We start from the raw sequence: 15,417 nt of genomic DNA, 5'->3' as shown, positions 1-15,417 counted from the left end.
ATAATTGCAAGAGTTTATGGGAAGCCAATACGGACACAACTGTAATCAACTCCAGGGCCATATCCCATTGGTTTCCATCCATATCTCCAATATCAGTAGTCCAATGGGCTCTACATTTAAGTAAAGCAGAGTCCTGAATTGATGATGGCAATTCTGAGCACACTTACGATATTAAGCCCCTACAAGTGGTCGCCTGCAGTACCTCCTGTAGTAGCAGGGAATGGGCTATGGTCAAATTAAGCGTTTGTGTCTGGGTCTGCAAAGCGTGCCTGAGTTTAAGATTTGGATAAAAAAATTTGTGTGTTAATAAAAATTCCACACACAGGTAGTCGTACGCCTTGAGGGTATTACCAGAGTATAATTTATTAAAGAACCAGATCTCTTGTTGCCTCCAGAAATAAAATCCCCATAGTTCAACTAGTTCAGGATATTTGGGATTATTCCATAAAGGAGTAAACTCCATAGGGCTATAAATGGACAATACCTCCCTGGTTGCAGTAGTCTTCTTAAATACAAGATATCTGCACCCAGAAAAGTTGGTTTATTGCACAGATAGAGCCATTCATTCCAAACTACATGCAGCTCTTTCAAGCTTGTTGACCATCATCAGTGCAGTGTATGGAAGCTATGACATACAGGATTTAAGGAGCAATGGGAAGGTTATGGTGAGGTGGGATGAAAGGAACAAAATCTCTACCATGAGTCTATCATCCTATCAAGAAAAGAGTGATTTTTTTCCTCTAAGTACTGTTTTAATGCCCTATGGCGTGACATTTTATTTTAATGTCCACTTCAAGAAAGACCTTCTGCCTGGTAGTATGTATAAGATGACTGTGAAATGTCATGCTGTGTTCTTTGCTCCCAATTTGATAGGACATGCCTTGGAAGATGCGACGTTTTGCCAAGCTTGACATGTCAGCCAGGTTGGAGCTGCAATCTGCTCTGGATGCTGAAATTCGGGCCAAGCAAACCATCCAGGAGGAGCTCAACAAGGCCAAGGCAGCCATTATTGCTACAGAATGGTACGTGCATAACCTGTCATGAGGCGTTGACCCTCACAAAGTCTGCAAATGACAACAAGCCACTGTTTTCTATTATCAGATCCTGCATTTGTCCCTCTCTGGCATGTACTAATTTTGAAAGTTAAACTCCATCTGACAATTTAAACCTTTACAAGGCCCTGGCACCTTCATTCATTAAATTTCAGTTCTTTCAATTGTGGAGGCTTAGCCTCATATGCGGGTGTTATACAGGGTGGCATCCATGCAAATACAGCCTTCTTAGGAATTCCCACTCCTCCAGCCTGACATCTACCCATCAAAGTGTTTGATGCAACCCCCACTCAGACCGCCCACTGCTTGCATCAGGTCTAAGGGCTCTTGAGAGAAACACTGAGGTCTGGTGTTGTCATGTTTTCAGGAAGATATGTACAGAATCCTGCCAGCCCCATCTACCAGCCATGGTTTGCCTGCATTGCATGGAGAAGCACAGAGACTCATTGATGGAACTAAAATAAAGTATGGAGATTCCCTTAGCATGTTAATGCAAGGGTAGAGATGAATCAGGGAAGCAAGATATAAGCAAATTAAACTTTTGCTTTAAAACAAAGTTCCAACTGGACCCGTTTATTAAAAGTCAGCAGCTACAAAAAGTGTAGCTGCTGACTTTTAATAAACACACACTCACCTATCCCAAGGTCCAGCAATGAATCCTCCGTTCACTCCTCTGCCTGTCCGTGACGTCGCCATTGCAAGTGTGGGCACCCGGCTGAGACAGTTTACGGCTTCACAGCCGGCTGCGCATGTGTGACTCGTGCTGCGCATCCTCAATGGCCCGGGCAATCTTCTGGGTCCTGTGACATGTCCCAGAAGATTGCAGGGAGGGAGGGGAAGAGGAGGCGTCTCCTATGTGGTGCGGGTGAAAGTGAGAGCTAGGTACCCGCTCCCCCACAAAAAAATTACATGCCAAATGTGGCATGTCAAAAGGGGTCAGGATACCTTAAAGTTAGGTAGTTAGTATGTTAATGTGGGAGGATGTTAAACAATAACTATGGCTTCTCATACTCTCCTATATGACTGCAGGACCGATCCCAGTTTCAACTGCCCCCCGCCTTCCCTAAGACTGTGAACTGAGCAATCAAACACCACTGATTGCTCAGTTCTTGGTCTTCAGCCTGCAGAGAACTGGTGACTGACTGTCTCCGGCTCTGCTCCTCCAGTGCTCACTGTGCTGTGGAGGGGCCAGGAGCAGCTGGCTCAGTCTCCCAGTGGCTCACTGAGACAACTGCTGGTTCTGGCATTTGGGCAAGTCCCGACTGATGTCAGGATCTTTCCTAAGCCTAGGCTGGCTCAGTGATGTCAGCCAATAGTGGGCTTTACCCCGCTGTCGGCTGAAAAAGGATCACAAGACTGCAGAATAAACTGCACATCTGCATTCCCTGAGAGAAGCATAGCCAAATAGCTTTAGCTATACTTCTTCTTAAGCCTGGGTTCAAACTAGCACGATCTCAGAGATCGCATGTGATTCGCACTCGCACCACAGGTGCCAATCACATGCGATTTCTGCGCAATGCGAGTTCCACCATATAGTTGTATGGCGGAACTTGCTTTGGATTTGCACAGAAAATAGTGCAGAGACTTGTTTTCCCCGCACTAGATTTGGATCACATGGGTTTTCTCACCTATGCGATCTGATTCCCGTGCGAGTTCACAGTTCGCACTGCAATCTGTAAACTAAACCGGGGGAAAGTTAATGACACCCACAGCAGTTTGCACAAGGCAGTGTGAACCGCCTGCGGGTGAGGAACGATGCGGGAACTGGAGCTGGTTCCCGCATCTCACTAGTGTGAACCCGGGGTTAATGAGGAATGAGAGCAAGCAAAATATAAGCAGTGAACTGCAGCATTCTTTAAATAAAATTAAAAAATCAAGTGACCCTGCTATGAAGGTCTTTGTTCAGACCCTTTCTGATAGAGTGACCACACTCTCTCCCTGAGGTAGATTTACTAACACAAGTGCACTCAAAATCTGATGCAGTTGTGCATGGTAGCCAATCAGCTTCTAACTTCAGCTTCTTCAACTAAACTTTGGCAGTAAAACCTGAAAGCTAATTGGTTTCTATGCAGAGCTGCACCAGATTTTGCACTCTCCAGTTTTAGTAAATATACCCCTATGTGCCCCAGTTGTTCTGCATTGTCACCCTGTTACATACTGTGCTGATTGCACATCACACAGGCACGGTTCATTGTCGACAATGACACGCTCTGGAAAATGGGGTGGGACTAGCTGCAGAGAGGTTACAGGAGATCGGCAGTGCTGATATGCAGCAAAAGCGAATGTAAAAATGATCACTCATTATTGCTTTACCTTTAGTGCCATCATTCAGTTAGGTTTTACAACTACTTCAAGATTATATTTTGTTGCCATCTAGTGGTTAGTTTATGGTGGTTAGAACTGTCTCTTGATGAAATATGTTTACGACAAGTGAAATGAGGTGGAATAATTGTAATTGCAGTTGTTATATCCTGGAAAGGTTTGTAAACATGGCAGTGAGAAAATGTGGCTGTTATTGCACTAGTCATTATTTTATTGTACCATCGCAGGTACCTGTAGTGATCAACAAGGTGTAGCTACCTTGTTTACAGGGGTAGAAAATAATCATAAATAAAATAACATTGTAACAAGTTACTTCACTTTAGAAGTTGTTGGAGGAAATAGGGCAGGTCGTTTTTTGTTTTTTTTTCATTTGCGTTCTCGATTTTAAAGTGATAGTTGTTAGACTTTAGCTAAACCTTGTTCACCTTTGTTATTGACCAAACAGTAAACTGCAGGAGTCCGAGAAGAGGAATCAGGAGCTGCTGGCAGAAATTGAGAAGCTGAAATGGGAGACTGAAGAGTTCCGATCTGAGAAAGGTAACAGTAGACAGTAGAGGGCACACTTCTAGGTTCAGAATCCAGCCAGATATATACATATTAGTAGATAAATTGATGCACATAATAATGCACAAATTAGTAATTTATAAATAAAATACATCATACATCAAATTTGCCCAGCCTATTGCAGTCCTTTGACAGTAGAACCTAGACTGGGTGAGAAAGAAGCAGCACAATGGGCCAATCGGCTCATGTGTTGACAAGAAGCATGCTCGTAGGTGAGAGCAGAGTGACAGAGATAAGCCCATCAGTTTGCTGCTTCTCATTTAACTGTCTAGTCACAGGCTGGGGCTGGTCCAGGATGACCTGGGCTCAGAGAAAACTGGCTGAATTGGTGCTGATCACCAGATTGAAGACATTTAATGGCAGAAAAAAAAGAAAATCTCTGGTTAATGGTGAATTAATTGTATCTTTTTTATTTTGGCTGGAGTTCTGCTTTAAACAATGTCTTTTATATGCACTGTAACTTGATTCAAGGGTGTTTTAAAAAAATATTTTAGTGTTTCTTTTTAACTTCCTTTGCACAAGATTTGATGTTATCGTCCATATAAACTGCTCGGCTATGATGAGCTAATGCTCTGTGCTTGGGTTGCATTGCATACAAAGCCATGTCTTGGGAAGAGAGTTTAATTACTACCCCGGTTAATATTAATAATAATTTACCTGGTCATAGGCGTTGATCATGCCATGTTCTGAATATTATCTTGCAGTATCCAGAAGGCCTCTTCAGGAGGGTTTTTATAAAAATTTTAACGGAGTGTTGTGTGTGTTTTCTTGTCTAGGTGTCAAACATCAGGAATCCCAGAATTCATTCTTAGCATTTCTGAATGCACCTACCTCTGTGCTGGACCACTTTGAGGTAAGTGTACCCTATAGCTGGAATATGTAGATATTTAAAAAAAAATCGATATAGTTTAGTTCTTTTCATTGTTAAAAATATTCTTCTAATGATTTCCTGTACATGGGGTAGAGAGCGGTGTATGGTCTGGTACCTGTAAAATACCAGAACTCCAGGTATAGGTCAAGTTCCTGGTACCGCAGGTATGCCGGAAAGGGTGACAGGTGGGATAGTTGTAGCAGGCTTGGAAATATAAAGCGCAAAGAAGGTACATTTGTAGACTTTGAAGGGGTAAGGGTCCTAGAGTTGGATTTCTGATCATCTTTGTAGAACCGAGCCATATGGATTTAGATATTACCACCAAACAAAGCTGAGATGTTGTTCCATTGTGGTGTGTGTGCATATACACTGCGCAGATATTGGGGCTTATGTTTTAAACAGAGCATAGGGTCCCCTCTGTGTCAAAACGTATCAATACATTTTCTAAATAAAACAGCTTCTTTCTAACAACTTATATTGTTTCAATGGTTGGGGGTTTCAGCAACCATTCTGGTAGAATGGTGTGTCTGGAAGTAAACAGACATATGTGTTCCGTTCTTTATTGCCCACAGTATTGTTTGTTGAAGGAGTGGGATCCCAATACCTAAAGAGAACCAGCACAGGATCCCTCAGTAACTCACACCCTTTGGGTTTTTATTGTCTAAAAACTAAGGACAGGAAGTCACTGATGCTTGCATAATAGACCCAAAACTCAGAGAATTCAGAAGAGTTGAGGTTATTAATCATATCTAGGGGAGACTCTTTCATCCTCCTGCAGGGGGCAGTACATTTTATTTACCTGGCCTCCTTTGGGTAAAATGTGTCTGCCTTGAGTCAGGCATATGGCTCTGTGATAGTAGAATATCTGTTCATCCCATTTCTTTACATGTGCTTTTGGTGTTTGTTGTATTGGACCAGCTGGTGCATCATGACAGTGTAAAATCCATGTTATATGTTGTATCCAGCACTCTACTTTGTAAGCTGCATTGAATTGTACTGTATATCTGACTGTGTTTTTCCTAAAGACTTCTGCTACAGTAAAGGCTCAGCTGATATGAAGATTTCCACTTGTGGAAGCACCGCAGCTCGCTAAAAGACCTTACTGAACTAGTTCTAATTCTGAAGTTCCCATTTCTTAAAAGAATGTATGCGTGTTTTGTTTTTTTAATTTTAGATAAAGAGATTAGCGTGATGTGTATCTAAAGCCACAACCTTTTCTTTTTTTTTTTCTTGAGTTTTGGATTTAGAACCCCTGTCAGATTTTTATTGCATTTTTCAAGTGGTAAAGAGCACTGTATAGCTTATATTAAAGCCGTGAGTTTTTAAATTAAGTAGACAGGCAGCTCTATTTTTCCCAATGTGGATGGTCAATACAGAAACCCAAATAAAGAATAAAGCATTTAAGCACCACACTCCTTGTAAAAAGCCCAGTATAAGATTGTATTTGTAATAATTATGCAAAAGGAAATGCATTTTGTAGGTTGCAAATGTTCCCCTTCTTCAGGGCTATGAACATATATATTAAATATAATCTGTGACTTGTCGAACCCAATGATTTAAAAATAGAATTTGTCTTTTTTAAAATGCTCAAATAAAAACATGGAAGAAAAAGAAAAAAAGTAAATCTGACAAAAGTCATCTGTTCTTAAAAATTCTTTGTATTCTCTTTTGTGCTTATCATTATTATTATTTTTTTTTAAGCTAGTTGAGGACACAGGTTGTGTCTAGTACTTCTAGTTCTTCAGTCCCCACCCCCAATTGCTGGAAATTCTCTGCCTTGAAAATGAAGTTCAGAATTGCTGTGTACACACAGTAGCTCCAGCAGCTCTTGCTGTCCAAATAACTGACTTTGTGTTTATCAACACTGCTCAGACAAAATATAGAAATACTTTGTGAAACAAAAAAATAGAAATACAAAGTAATGTTGTTACTTTTGTATCTACTCAATTTCATTCATCTGTAGATCAAAAGCAGTTTAATTTAAAGCAACCTGCTTTATAAAGATAAAAAAAAGTTTGCCTATTTAACCCTTTATTAAACCTTAGTTTACCCTGATTGGCTCTGATGAACTCCTCCTTTTCTGTTTTTTTTTTTATTTCTATTTATTAATAATTGATATATTTTTCTAATTAACTTTCACAATTAAAAGTGCACAATTAAAAAAAAAAAAAAAAGATAATATTTGTAAATAGCTTTGCAATGCTTTGTACCAAAATCATAATTTTAGTGTAATTTTAAACAGGACAATATATAAAACAAAATTTATACTTTACAGTAATACATGAGCATTTTATAAATATGTATTTCTATGTTTTTAGATTATTGTTAGGCAAGACACTAATAATATATTTTCATAGCCTTGAAAAGGGGGACCTGGGCAGCTTGAAATATCTTGGTTTTCCCTTGATTAGAAATAAGATCTTATAGACATTTTACAAGTGGAGGGCGATTTTATGCCTTTTACTATAGGTTAACTTTCTCTGATTGTCCTCTGTCAGTGGGAAATGATGGGAACATTTTGAGTTAACAGCAATAGAGGGGAAACACTTTTAATTGGGAAACCTGTTGAGGTGACAACTGTATAATAGAGAATTTACCTAACTTTGGGGACATTTTCTCTCACTTTTTGTTGTGCCTATGGGACAGAAAGGCTAGGGATATCTCCCCAAATGGGATACATGCAGAAAAATATAAGGGATGGCTGACAAGATTTCTGGCAGGATCAGCAGGGTTTTGTTTTTGCAACACTTTCAATAGCATATATTTTTCAGACTAAAAGGAGGCAAATGGAAGTTCATTATCAGGGTTTATATACCTGGACTTACACTTTATAATATAAATATGTGTGTATATATATATATATATATATATATATATATATAATTTTTTTGTTTTTTAATTTCCCGTTTAAAGCAACCTGTACAAAAGAAGTATAGAAGCTTCCTTTGCTGGCCTCTCCTTTTTTAAAACGCTAGGTACTTGGCTAATCTAGTGGCTTTACTACATTTACTACATTTTTACAAATTTATTATACAAATTATCTGATGAGGGTTATGACTTAAAAGAGTTGTAAAGACTCAGGGTTTTTCACCTTAATACATTTAATGCATTAAGGTGAAAAACCTTCTGTGCTGTAGCTGCCCCCCAGAGCCCCCCTTTTTCTTACCTGAACCCAATTGTTCCAGCGACGAGCACGAGCCCAGCCACTCCAGCCGCTGTCTTGGGTCCTCATTGGATAGATTGATAGCAGCAGGAGCCATTGGCACCTGCTTCTGTCAATTAAATCCAGTGACCCGGGGGTGGGGCCATGTCCTGCTGTCTGTGTCAATGGACACAGCAGCAGGACACGGAAGTGCGCCCGCATGGGTGCCCCCATCGGCTCTCTGTGGGGGCACATGCTGAAGAGGAGGAGCTAGGAGCGCCTCTGGGGGACCACAGAAAAGAAGGATTGGGGCCACTCTGTGCAAAACCCTTGCACAGAGCAGGTAAGTATAACATGTTTGTTATTTAAAAAAGAAAAAAAATGGACCTTTTACAATCACTTTAAAGCGATCTCTATGCTTGTTTCAGATCAGAGACATAGCAATTATTGAAGCAGTATTAAGCCCAAAACCAAAACCAAAAATGTAATCTATTGCAGTTTACTAATTCTTAGATGGGGTGTCTGCATTAGCTTTCTTTTGCTACGCTTTTTCCTTCCCTTATTACATAGTGATCTGGCCATTAACACATCTCCTGTATTAGAGTGCCTCCACTCTGCATGATGGAGTACAGGGGCACCTTTATACTGCAGAATTTCTAGTCAAGGGGGAGGGGGGGGACTGTTAGATGGACTAGCAGATTTAGATACATTAACAAATTGAAGCAACTTTTTTTACTTTTTGAGATAAAGGTTTTACACTAATAAATAAAAGCTCATCATTGTAAGCACTCCTGTCTGCGGTGAATCGTGTGTTTCAACCCTATAACTGTTGCTTCTTAAAGAAAATAAAGTTTAAAAAAATAAAGCTAATGCAGCGCTCATATCCAATAATTGGTAAGCTGCATTATAATGTTTCCGTTTGGGTTTAATACCTCCTTAAACCTGGAGAGAGCCAGGAGACTAGCATTTTCTGGAGCTCAGCAACAGCAGCCTTTGTACTATTTTCAGTTTAGGTTTATTTTTGAAAATCTCAGAGGTCTCGTCATTGTAATCTGACCTGTATCAAGCACATGCTTCCTTGCTGTATATTCTCTGTGTAGTGGTAGCGTGATGCGGCTGCAGCGTTCGTATATGTGTCAGCGCTGCGTGTGAGCAGTGCGTGTGTGTAACCTGTCTCCTCTCTCTTGAAGCGATCTCCATCCTGCAACCCGGCCAGTAGAGGCAGACGTGTAAGAGGCTGTCTTGCTTTGTGTGCTCCCCCTTTTCTGCCTGTGGTATAAATGTCTTTGTTTTACAAGGGTCATGTCAGGCTTTTTTCTGCCTGCTGCATGCTGGCTGGCTGCATTCCTGCTTTGCTTTGTTTTGCATAACCCAATCCAAGGGGATGGCTACCATTACACTGTGACCTGCACTGCAGGCTTGTTTTCTGAGTCAGGAATCGCCCTCACTCTCAGGATGCATTCTGGCACATCTACATATTTATCACACAGAACTGCCTTTTTTCAGTTTGGGTGGGAAGAAAGTCACAACACAGACCATGCTTTGGAAAACCAGTGGTGCTGGAAATCATTTAGCCATAAACATAATACTGTAGGTGTCATGTTTAAAGGGACAATGTCAAAGGCAATACTGTCGCAGCCATGGCTTCAATCCAGCGTCTGGGGGGGGCTGATGTTTCCCGACTACCGTAAGTGCTGCTAGTTCAATGGTAGAGCAGATATCTGCATGTGATTCAAGTATTTACTCCTCATCAACAAGCAATAACATAGCTGTAAAACAAGCCATCACGGACCTCTCTAGCTGCTTGTAGTGTGAAGTGATTTATTCTCTACCATCATAGACTATATGAGCCCTTTCTCACCAGCTGTGTTCTTTCCGATCTGTAAACAGATCCTCGCTAAATTGTAGCAGAACAGTAGCGATTTAAATTTTTTGACATCCATGTCCTTTAAGTTTTTCCCTCCTGAATTTTAACAAGACCCATATTAGGTCTATGTGGAAACGGATATAAACGGAGTTGCGTCTGTTTACAGCCAACTACCTTCAATCTGTCATATCTATGGCCAAAAACACATAAAAGAATGCAGACCCAATTCGTTTTTTTTTTAATGGACTTAGAAGGACAAAGAGGAAATCGAATGTGGACGAATGTAATTCAGTTTACATCTGCCTACCCATAGACTAACAAAGAGCATCTGTTCAGGTCTGCCCGAAAAACTGACATGCAGATCTCGTCAGACCACTGTGTGAAAGGGGCCTAAAGTCGGTTTCAGTCTTTTTTTAAGGGCTGACAGGCTGCCAAGATTCTGTTGCAATAGAAGGCCATACAAAAAGAGCTAAGCTTTCAGTTCCTCTGTTGTAAAATTTGAAGATCATTTTTTTTCCATAATGCCTTTGGCTACAGAGGTGAATGGAAGCTGGTTTTAAAGCGCATTTACTGCATTTTTAGAATATGTAAATACATTAGTGTGTATAGTCAGCACGGAAAAAGCTCTGCTTCTGGAGGTCAGCCACTGTCGGCTGCTAGTCTGGGATGGGAGTCTTGGCTGTGCCAGCCTTTTATAATTAGGTTGGTCCTGGGTGGCTCCATACAGCCTGTAACTATGCCACACACAACAATTTCAAGGCAGTTTTTATCACTTTAAACCGATATTCAACTGCAAAAACAACCACACAAATCCAAAGCCTGTGTACATGTGGTGGCTGCATTTGTTTTGTTTTTTGAAGCAATATAGACACCTTTTGGACAGCAGCATTGCCAACCTGTGGAGAAGGTAGTATTAGATGCATTAGCAAATTTAGATAAAGCATTTTTGCTGTTGGGTTTAGATATGCTTTAGGAGCTGCTTTTCTTCCAATACAAGCCAATAGGAATACAAACGTATGATGAAGAGTAGGACCACTGCTCTCACAGAGCACCGAGGTCCACATCTCTAGTAGTCTGACATGCCACCGGCACAGTGCTCCAATAAGCTGCACTGCTTATGCCGCGTACACACGTGCGGATTGTATGGCATACTTAGTCCGTCATACAATCCGACGGACAGTCCGTCGTACTTTCCACTGAACGGACTTGACCACACATGGATACACAAACAGTCTGTCGAAAGCTTGCGCGATGACGTGTACAGCACGTACGACGGGACTAGAAATAGGAAGTCCAAGACACAGCAAAGCACCCTTCCGCCTTGTAAATCCTTTCTGGGCATGCGCCATTCTTAGTCCGTCGAACTAGCATACTGACGACCGTATTGTCCGCTGAAACCAAAGTACGACGGACAGAATTTCGAAAAACCGAAATTCTTAGTACTCCGGACTGCACGCTGAAAAAGTCAGCTGAAGCCCACACACGAGCGGATTGTCCGCTGAAATGTGTTTTGACGGACTAAGTACGCCATACAATCCGCTCGTGTGTACGCGGCATTAGGAAGCATGAGTGATGGACTTGAATACTGCCCCAGGGACATGTTGGCTCTCCAGTGTGCTGCCACCACAAAGCAGCTTAACAGGCACACATAATAAAAAAATGTAAATAATTAAAAAAAAAAAGCACATTCTTTATTTGTTATGCATGGGGAACACCTAGTGAAATCTTGTACAGATAAGGTTGGACTGACCCAAAAAGCTCAGTTGCTCAGCAAAGCTTTGCTGCAATTAATCAACAGTCATACTGCCCACAGATGTCCCTGGGAGACCCCTATTTCTGTAGCTACTTAGCCCAAGTGGATATCCAGATAAACTGCATGGTCAAAAGTCTGTGGACACCTGACCTTTATTCCTTTTGGAGTTTGTTTAAAAATCATGAACATGAAGTTGACCCTTTGTGATTGTAACAGCCACAAATTGTTTGGGAAGACTTTACAGAAGATTTTGGAATGTCTGGGTCTGGAATTGTGCCCATAGAGCCCAAAGATTGTTTTTGAGGTCAGGTACTGATGAAGAAGACAACCTGGCTTGCAATCAGCATTCCAATTAATCCCAAATGTGTTCAGTAGAGTTTAAGTAAGGGCTCTGTGCAGGCCATTTGAGTTCCCCCTCACCAAACTCATCAAACCATGTCTTTATAGAGTTGACTTTATGGAACAGAAAAAGGCCTTTCCCACACACAAGTGCACAATAGTCTAAAATGCCTTTGTCTGCTGCAGTATGAACAGTACCTTTACCTGTAAATATCTGAATGGCATAATTTGGAGTGGTCTGTCCACTATGTTTGTCCATGTGTTGTATATAGATAGGGCATTTACAGAACACATTTACAGTCTAATAATTACAAGAAAATGGCTGCCTGCTTACTACTAAATCAGCATTTTCTGTTTTTATCGTAACACCTTTGCTGGAGTCCTCCCCTCTTTCTCACATATAGCATACTAGTCCAGATTCAGTGTGGGTTTGTGTACTAGGCTTCATTTTTGTCACAAAGCTTTGCTTAAACTGCTTTATTTTATGTTGGTTCACGTTTAGGTTTGCTCTTTACATACACTCGGTGGTGCAGAGGGTGCCCGGGCTCCTCACCTTCATGACTCGGCCATTCTATATTTTGCAGGAGTTGGGACCCCTCTTTTTATACTTGTGTTGCGCTCATCCCTTTTAAAATTACAGATGGAGCGAACACAGTCTCAGATTCTGAAGGCTGCTTTCTATTTTCAGATGGATTCAGTGGACAACTTTACCCTGTCCAATACGCCGTCACGGGATGAGGATGCAAAATCTCAGGTCATATCACGCTCCAGGTCACCGTCCACTATGAGTGACATTGAGCCTGGTGAGGTAAGACCACTTAATCTAACGCATAATATTCTTTTTGCACAGGAGACTTTTAGGAATGCTGCCCAGGACTCCTTTGTGCCGTAACACTGATCTACAGCTACTGTGTTTTATTTAGACAGCAATCCCACTTGCTGGTAAAATATGGTATTGTAGTGCAAACTTAAAATACAGTGATTTCTGTTTTTGTAGTCGGATTTTCAGAGTGACATTTATATGAAATACAGTAGAACATTTTACATTTGATAAAGGATAGCTGCATTTTCGTTTTACAATGTTCCTGCAGGCTGTTCAGAATTGGGACTCTTTGACATACAAACCATTTATACGTTTTTCATTCGTTGATGGATGAAAAATGGACATCAGTACATCTCTATGGAAAAACGGATCATCATCCGTTTACATCCGCATCCATCAGCATCTTTTTTTTTTTTTTCAAAGGGATCAAAGCCCTATTTTTGTTCCGTTAAAAAAAAAAAATAATTAACGAATGAAAAATGTATGTAGATGGACAAACAGTCCATTTTTGCATCCGTTTTTGCACTGGTAGTGGATGTAAAAAATCTGATGTAAAGACTGATGAGCAACTGATGAAAAACCGATTTTTTTTATTTTTTTTAAATGCGAGTGAGCTGATGAGTGGTCCGCATGTGGGCCTTCAGCTAACTTGGTATGCTGTGAACCACATTAAGGGCTGCAGCCTCCTGAATTTGGAACCTGTTTTGCTTCTAAAGATGCTTTTTTTTAGCCAACACTAGAGGGAGCCTGGAGGACTGTATTAGGATGATAAAAACACTTATCTCAAGAGCTCCCTCTTGTGGTGAACAACTTGTATCCAAATACCTCCCTCAACTGCTGAACAACCTGCCATGAAAGAGTCAAGGACCCCACTGAGCATATTTCAGCTGGTTTATCACTGACCTCGAAATTTGCTCAGTATATGGCCAGCTATGCAACTAAATATGTACAGCACTCTATAATCCCTATGTCCTAACGTTAATATCTGCTAGCCAAAGCAATACATATTTATCCAATCAGTAAGTAAATATAAGCACAAAAAAGATACATATACATACAATTCCAAGCATGCAGGAGCAATAAATCTCTCAATGTGCAAATAAATATAAATATCAATTTCATATACATGCAAATGTACCCAGTGTGCATAACAATAACTCATTCCATAAATGTCCATAAAGTTCAAATGCATAAAAAAGTAAATCTATAAATCAGGGCAATGTGCAAGATGAAAATACTGTATATCTTACATATAATAAAGTGCAACTCTTCAAAATGTGTGATCTTCAGCATCCTGTTATAGTGATGGCAAAATCTCCAAATGACTGGCGCATCAAACAAAATCTTCTTTAGGTGTCGATTAACATGCAAACTCTGTGAACACTTTCCTCTGTAAACGAGGCTTATATATATTTGCATTTTTTCTCACAGATTGATTGTGCAGATATTAAGGTTAGGACATAAGGATTATAGAGCGCTGTACAGATTTAATTGATGTTTGGGATTGTATTGTTGTGATTCACATGTTTGTGCTAGCAGCTGTGTAGGTGGTAGGATTAAAGTGACACTAAAGCTTGTTTTTTTTTTAAAATAACAAACATGTCATACTTACCTCCACTGTGCAGCTCGTTTTGCACAGAGTGGCCCCAAACATCCTCTTCTGGGGTCCCTCGGCGGTTCTCGCGGCTCCTCCCCACATTAGAAAACCCCCTGGGTGAGGCACTCTCCCGGGGAGGGGGGGGAGTTATCTTGCGGGCCTGCTCCCACGTCATTCATTCGGCGTCCATAGAAGCCAATTGTATGACTTGGCCCCACCCCCTGGAGCCCGGGTCATTGCATTTGATTGACAGCAGTAGGAGCCAATGGCTGCACTACTATCAATCCATCCAATCAGGACCCACGACACCGGCTTTTGCTGGTGTGCTCGTCCCCGGGACAAGATAGAGGGGGTACAGGTAAGTAAAACAGCATTACAGGACCTTTTTCCCCTCAATGCATACTGTGAGAGAGGAATAGTCTAGCAGTAGGGTAAGTAAATCTGCTTTTCTGTGTCCACTAGACCTGAACAAGCAATTAACCCTTGCAGTGCAAAGGATCATTCTATAGTTTCCCGGAGTTGGGCTTTCAGTAACCTACAGAGTCCTACTTAGGGTTTTATGTGCAGCTTGCAGTGTCAGAGATGAATAAAGCTTTGCCATACATGGTTCCGTTTTTTTTGTTCAGCCAGCCAACTGAATGAAAAAAACCTGAACTGATTTCTCCGTTCACTAATTTGAGGTGAATGAAGGAAGGAATTCTCCCCACTGTGCTATTGTATTCTGATAGCAGGACCCCCTGCCATCAGAATACACTGATCAGTGCATCAGCCAACTGAAGCAAAATTTTCCAAAACTCAGTTAATTAACAATCGGTCGATTGGCTTCTCATGAACATGAATGGTTCACAATTCAGCCGGTTCCTGCTGAACCAAACACATATTGATCCATGTATCTATACTGAGCCTGCCATTATGCTTCATTAAGACACAGTACATCTCCCAATACAATAAAGAACATCAAGTATTTAAAAGGAAAAGTATTTGCATTGCTCAATCAGATTCTTCATGTTAATTTCCATGGCACGTTTGGTGACATTGCCCATAGCAACCAATCAGCTTTTACTTTTCATTATTTCCCCACAGCTTA

General features: G+C 40.9%; 1 protein-coding gene across 10 annotated transcripts in view; it reads left to right on the top strand.

The window, feature by feature from the left end:
• Positions 1 to 15,417, top strand: part of CDC42BPA (CDC42 binding protein kinase alpha) — a 354,685-nt gene that overhangs the window by 283,569 nt on the left and 55,699 nt on the right. For 7 of the 10 annotated variants that reach the window (XR_013276619.1, XR_013276620.1, XM_077485864.1 and 4 more), the window contains exons 19-23: positions 874 to 1,022; positions 3,820 to 3,911; positions 4,715 to 4,791; positions 9,142 to 9,225; positions 12,599 to 12,718. Coding sequence is in view for 8 of the 10 variants with exons in the window: in XM_077485864.1 (XP_077341990.1) it covers positions 874 to 1,022; positions 3,820 to 3,911; positions 4,715 to 4,791; positions 9,142 to 9,225; positions 12,599 to 12,718 (522 nt within the window). In the remaining 2 variants the exon portion in view is untranslated. The remainder of the gene's footprint in view (positions 1 to 873; positions 1,023 to 3,819; positions 3,912 to 4,714; positions 4,792 to 9,141; positions 9,226 to 12,598; positions 12,719 to 15,417) is intronic. The other 3 variants (XM_077485865.1, XM_077485870.1, XM_077485866.1) reach the window with 2 other exon arrangements.

This window comes from Lithobates pipiens, unplaced genomic scaffold (genome assembly GCF_037356315.1).
Source record: "Lithobates pipiens isolate NorthernLeopardFrog02 unplaced genomic scaffold, aLitPip1_a1.2 Scaffold_18, whole genome shotgun sequence".
Taxonomy (NCBI): Eukaryota; Metazoa; Chordata; class Amphibia; order Anura; family Ranidae; genus Lithobates; species Lithobates pipiens.
The sequence above is the reverse complement of the archived record's forward strand: the minus strand, read 5'-3'. Positions and strand labels throughout refer to the sequence as shown.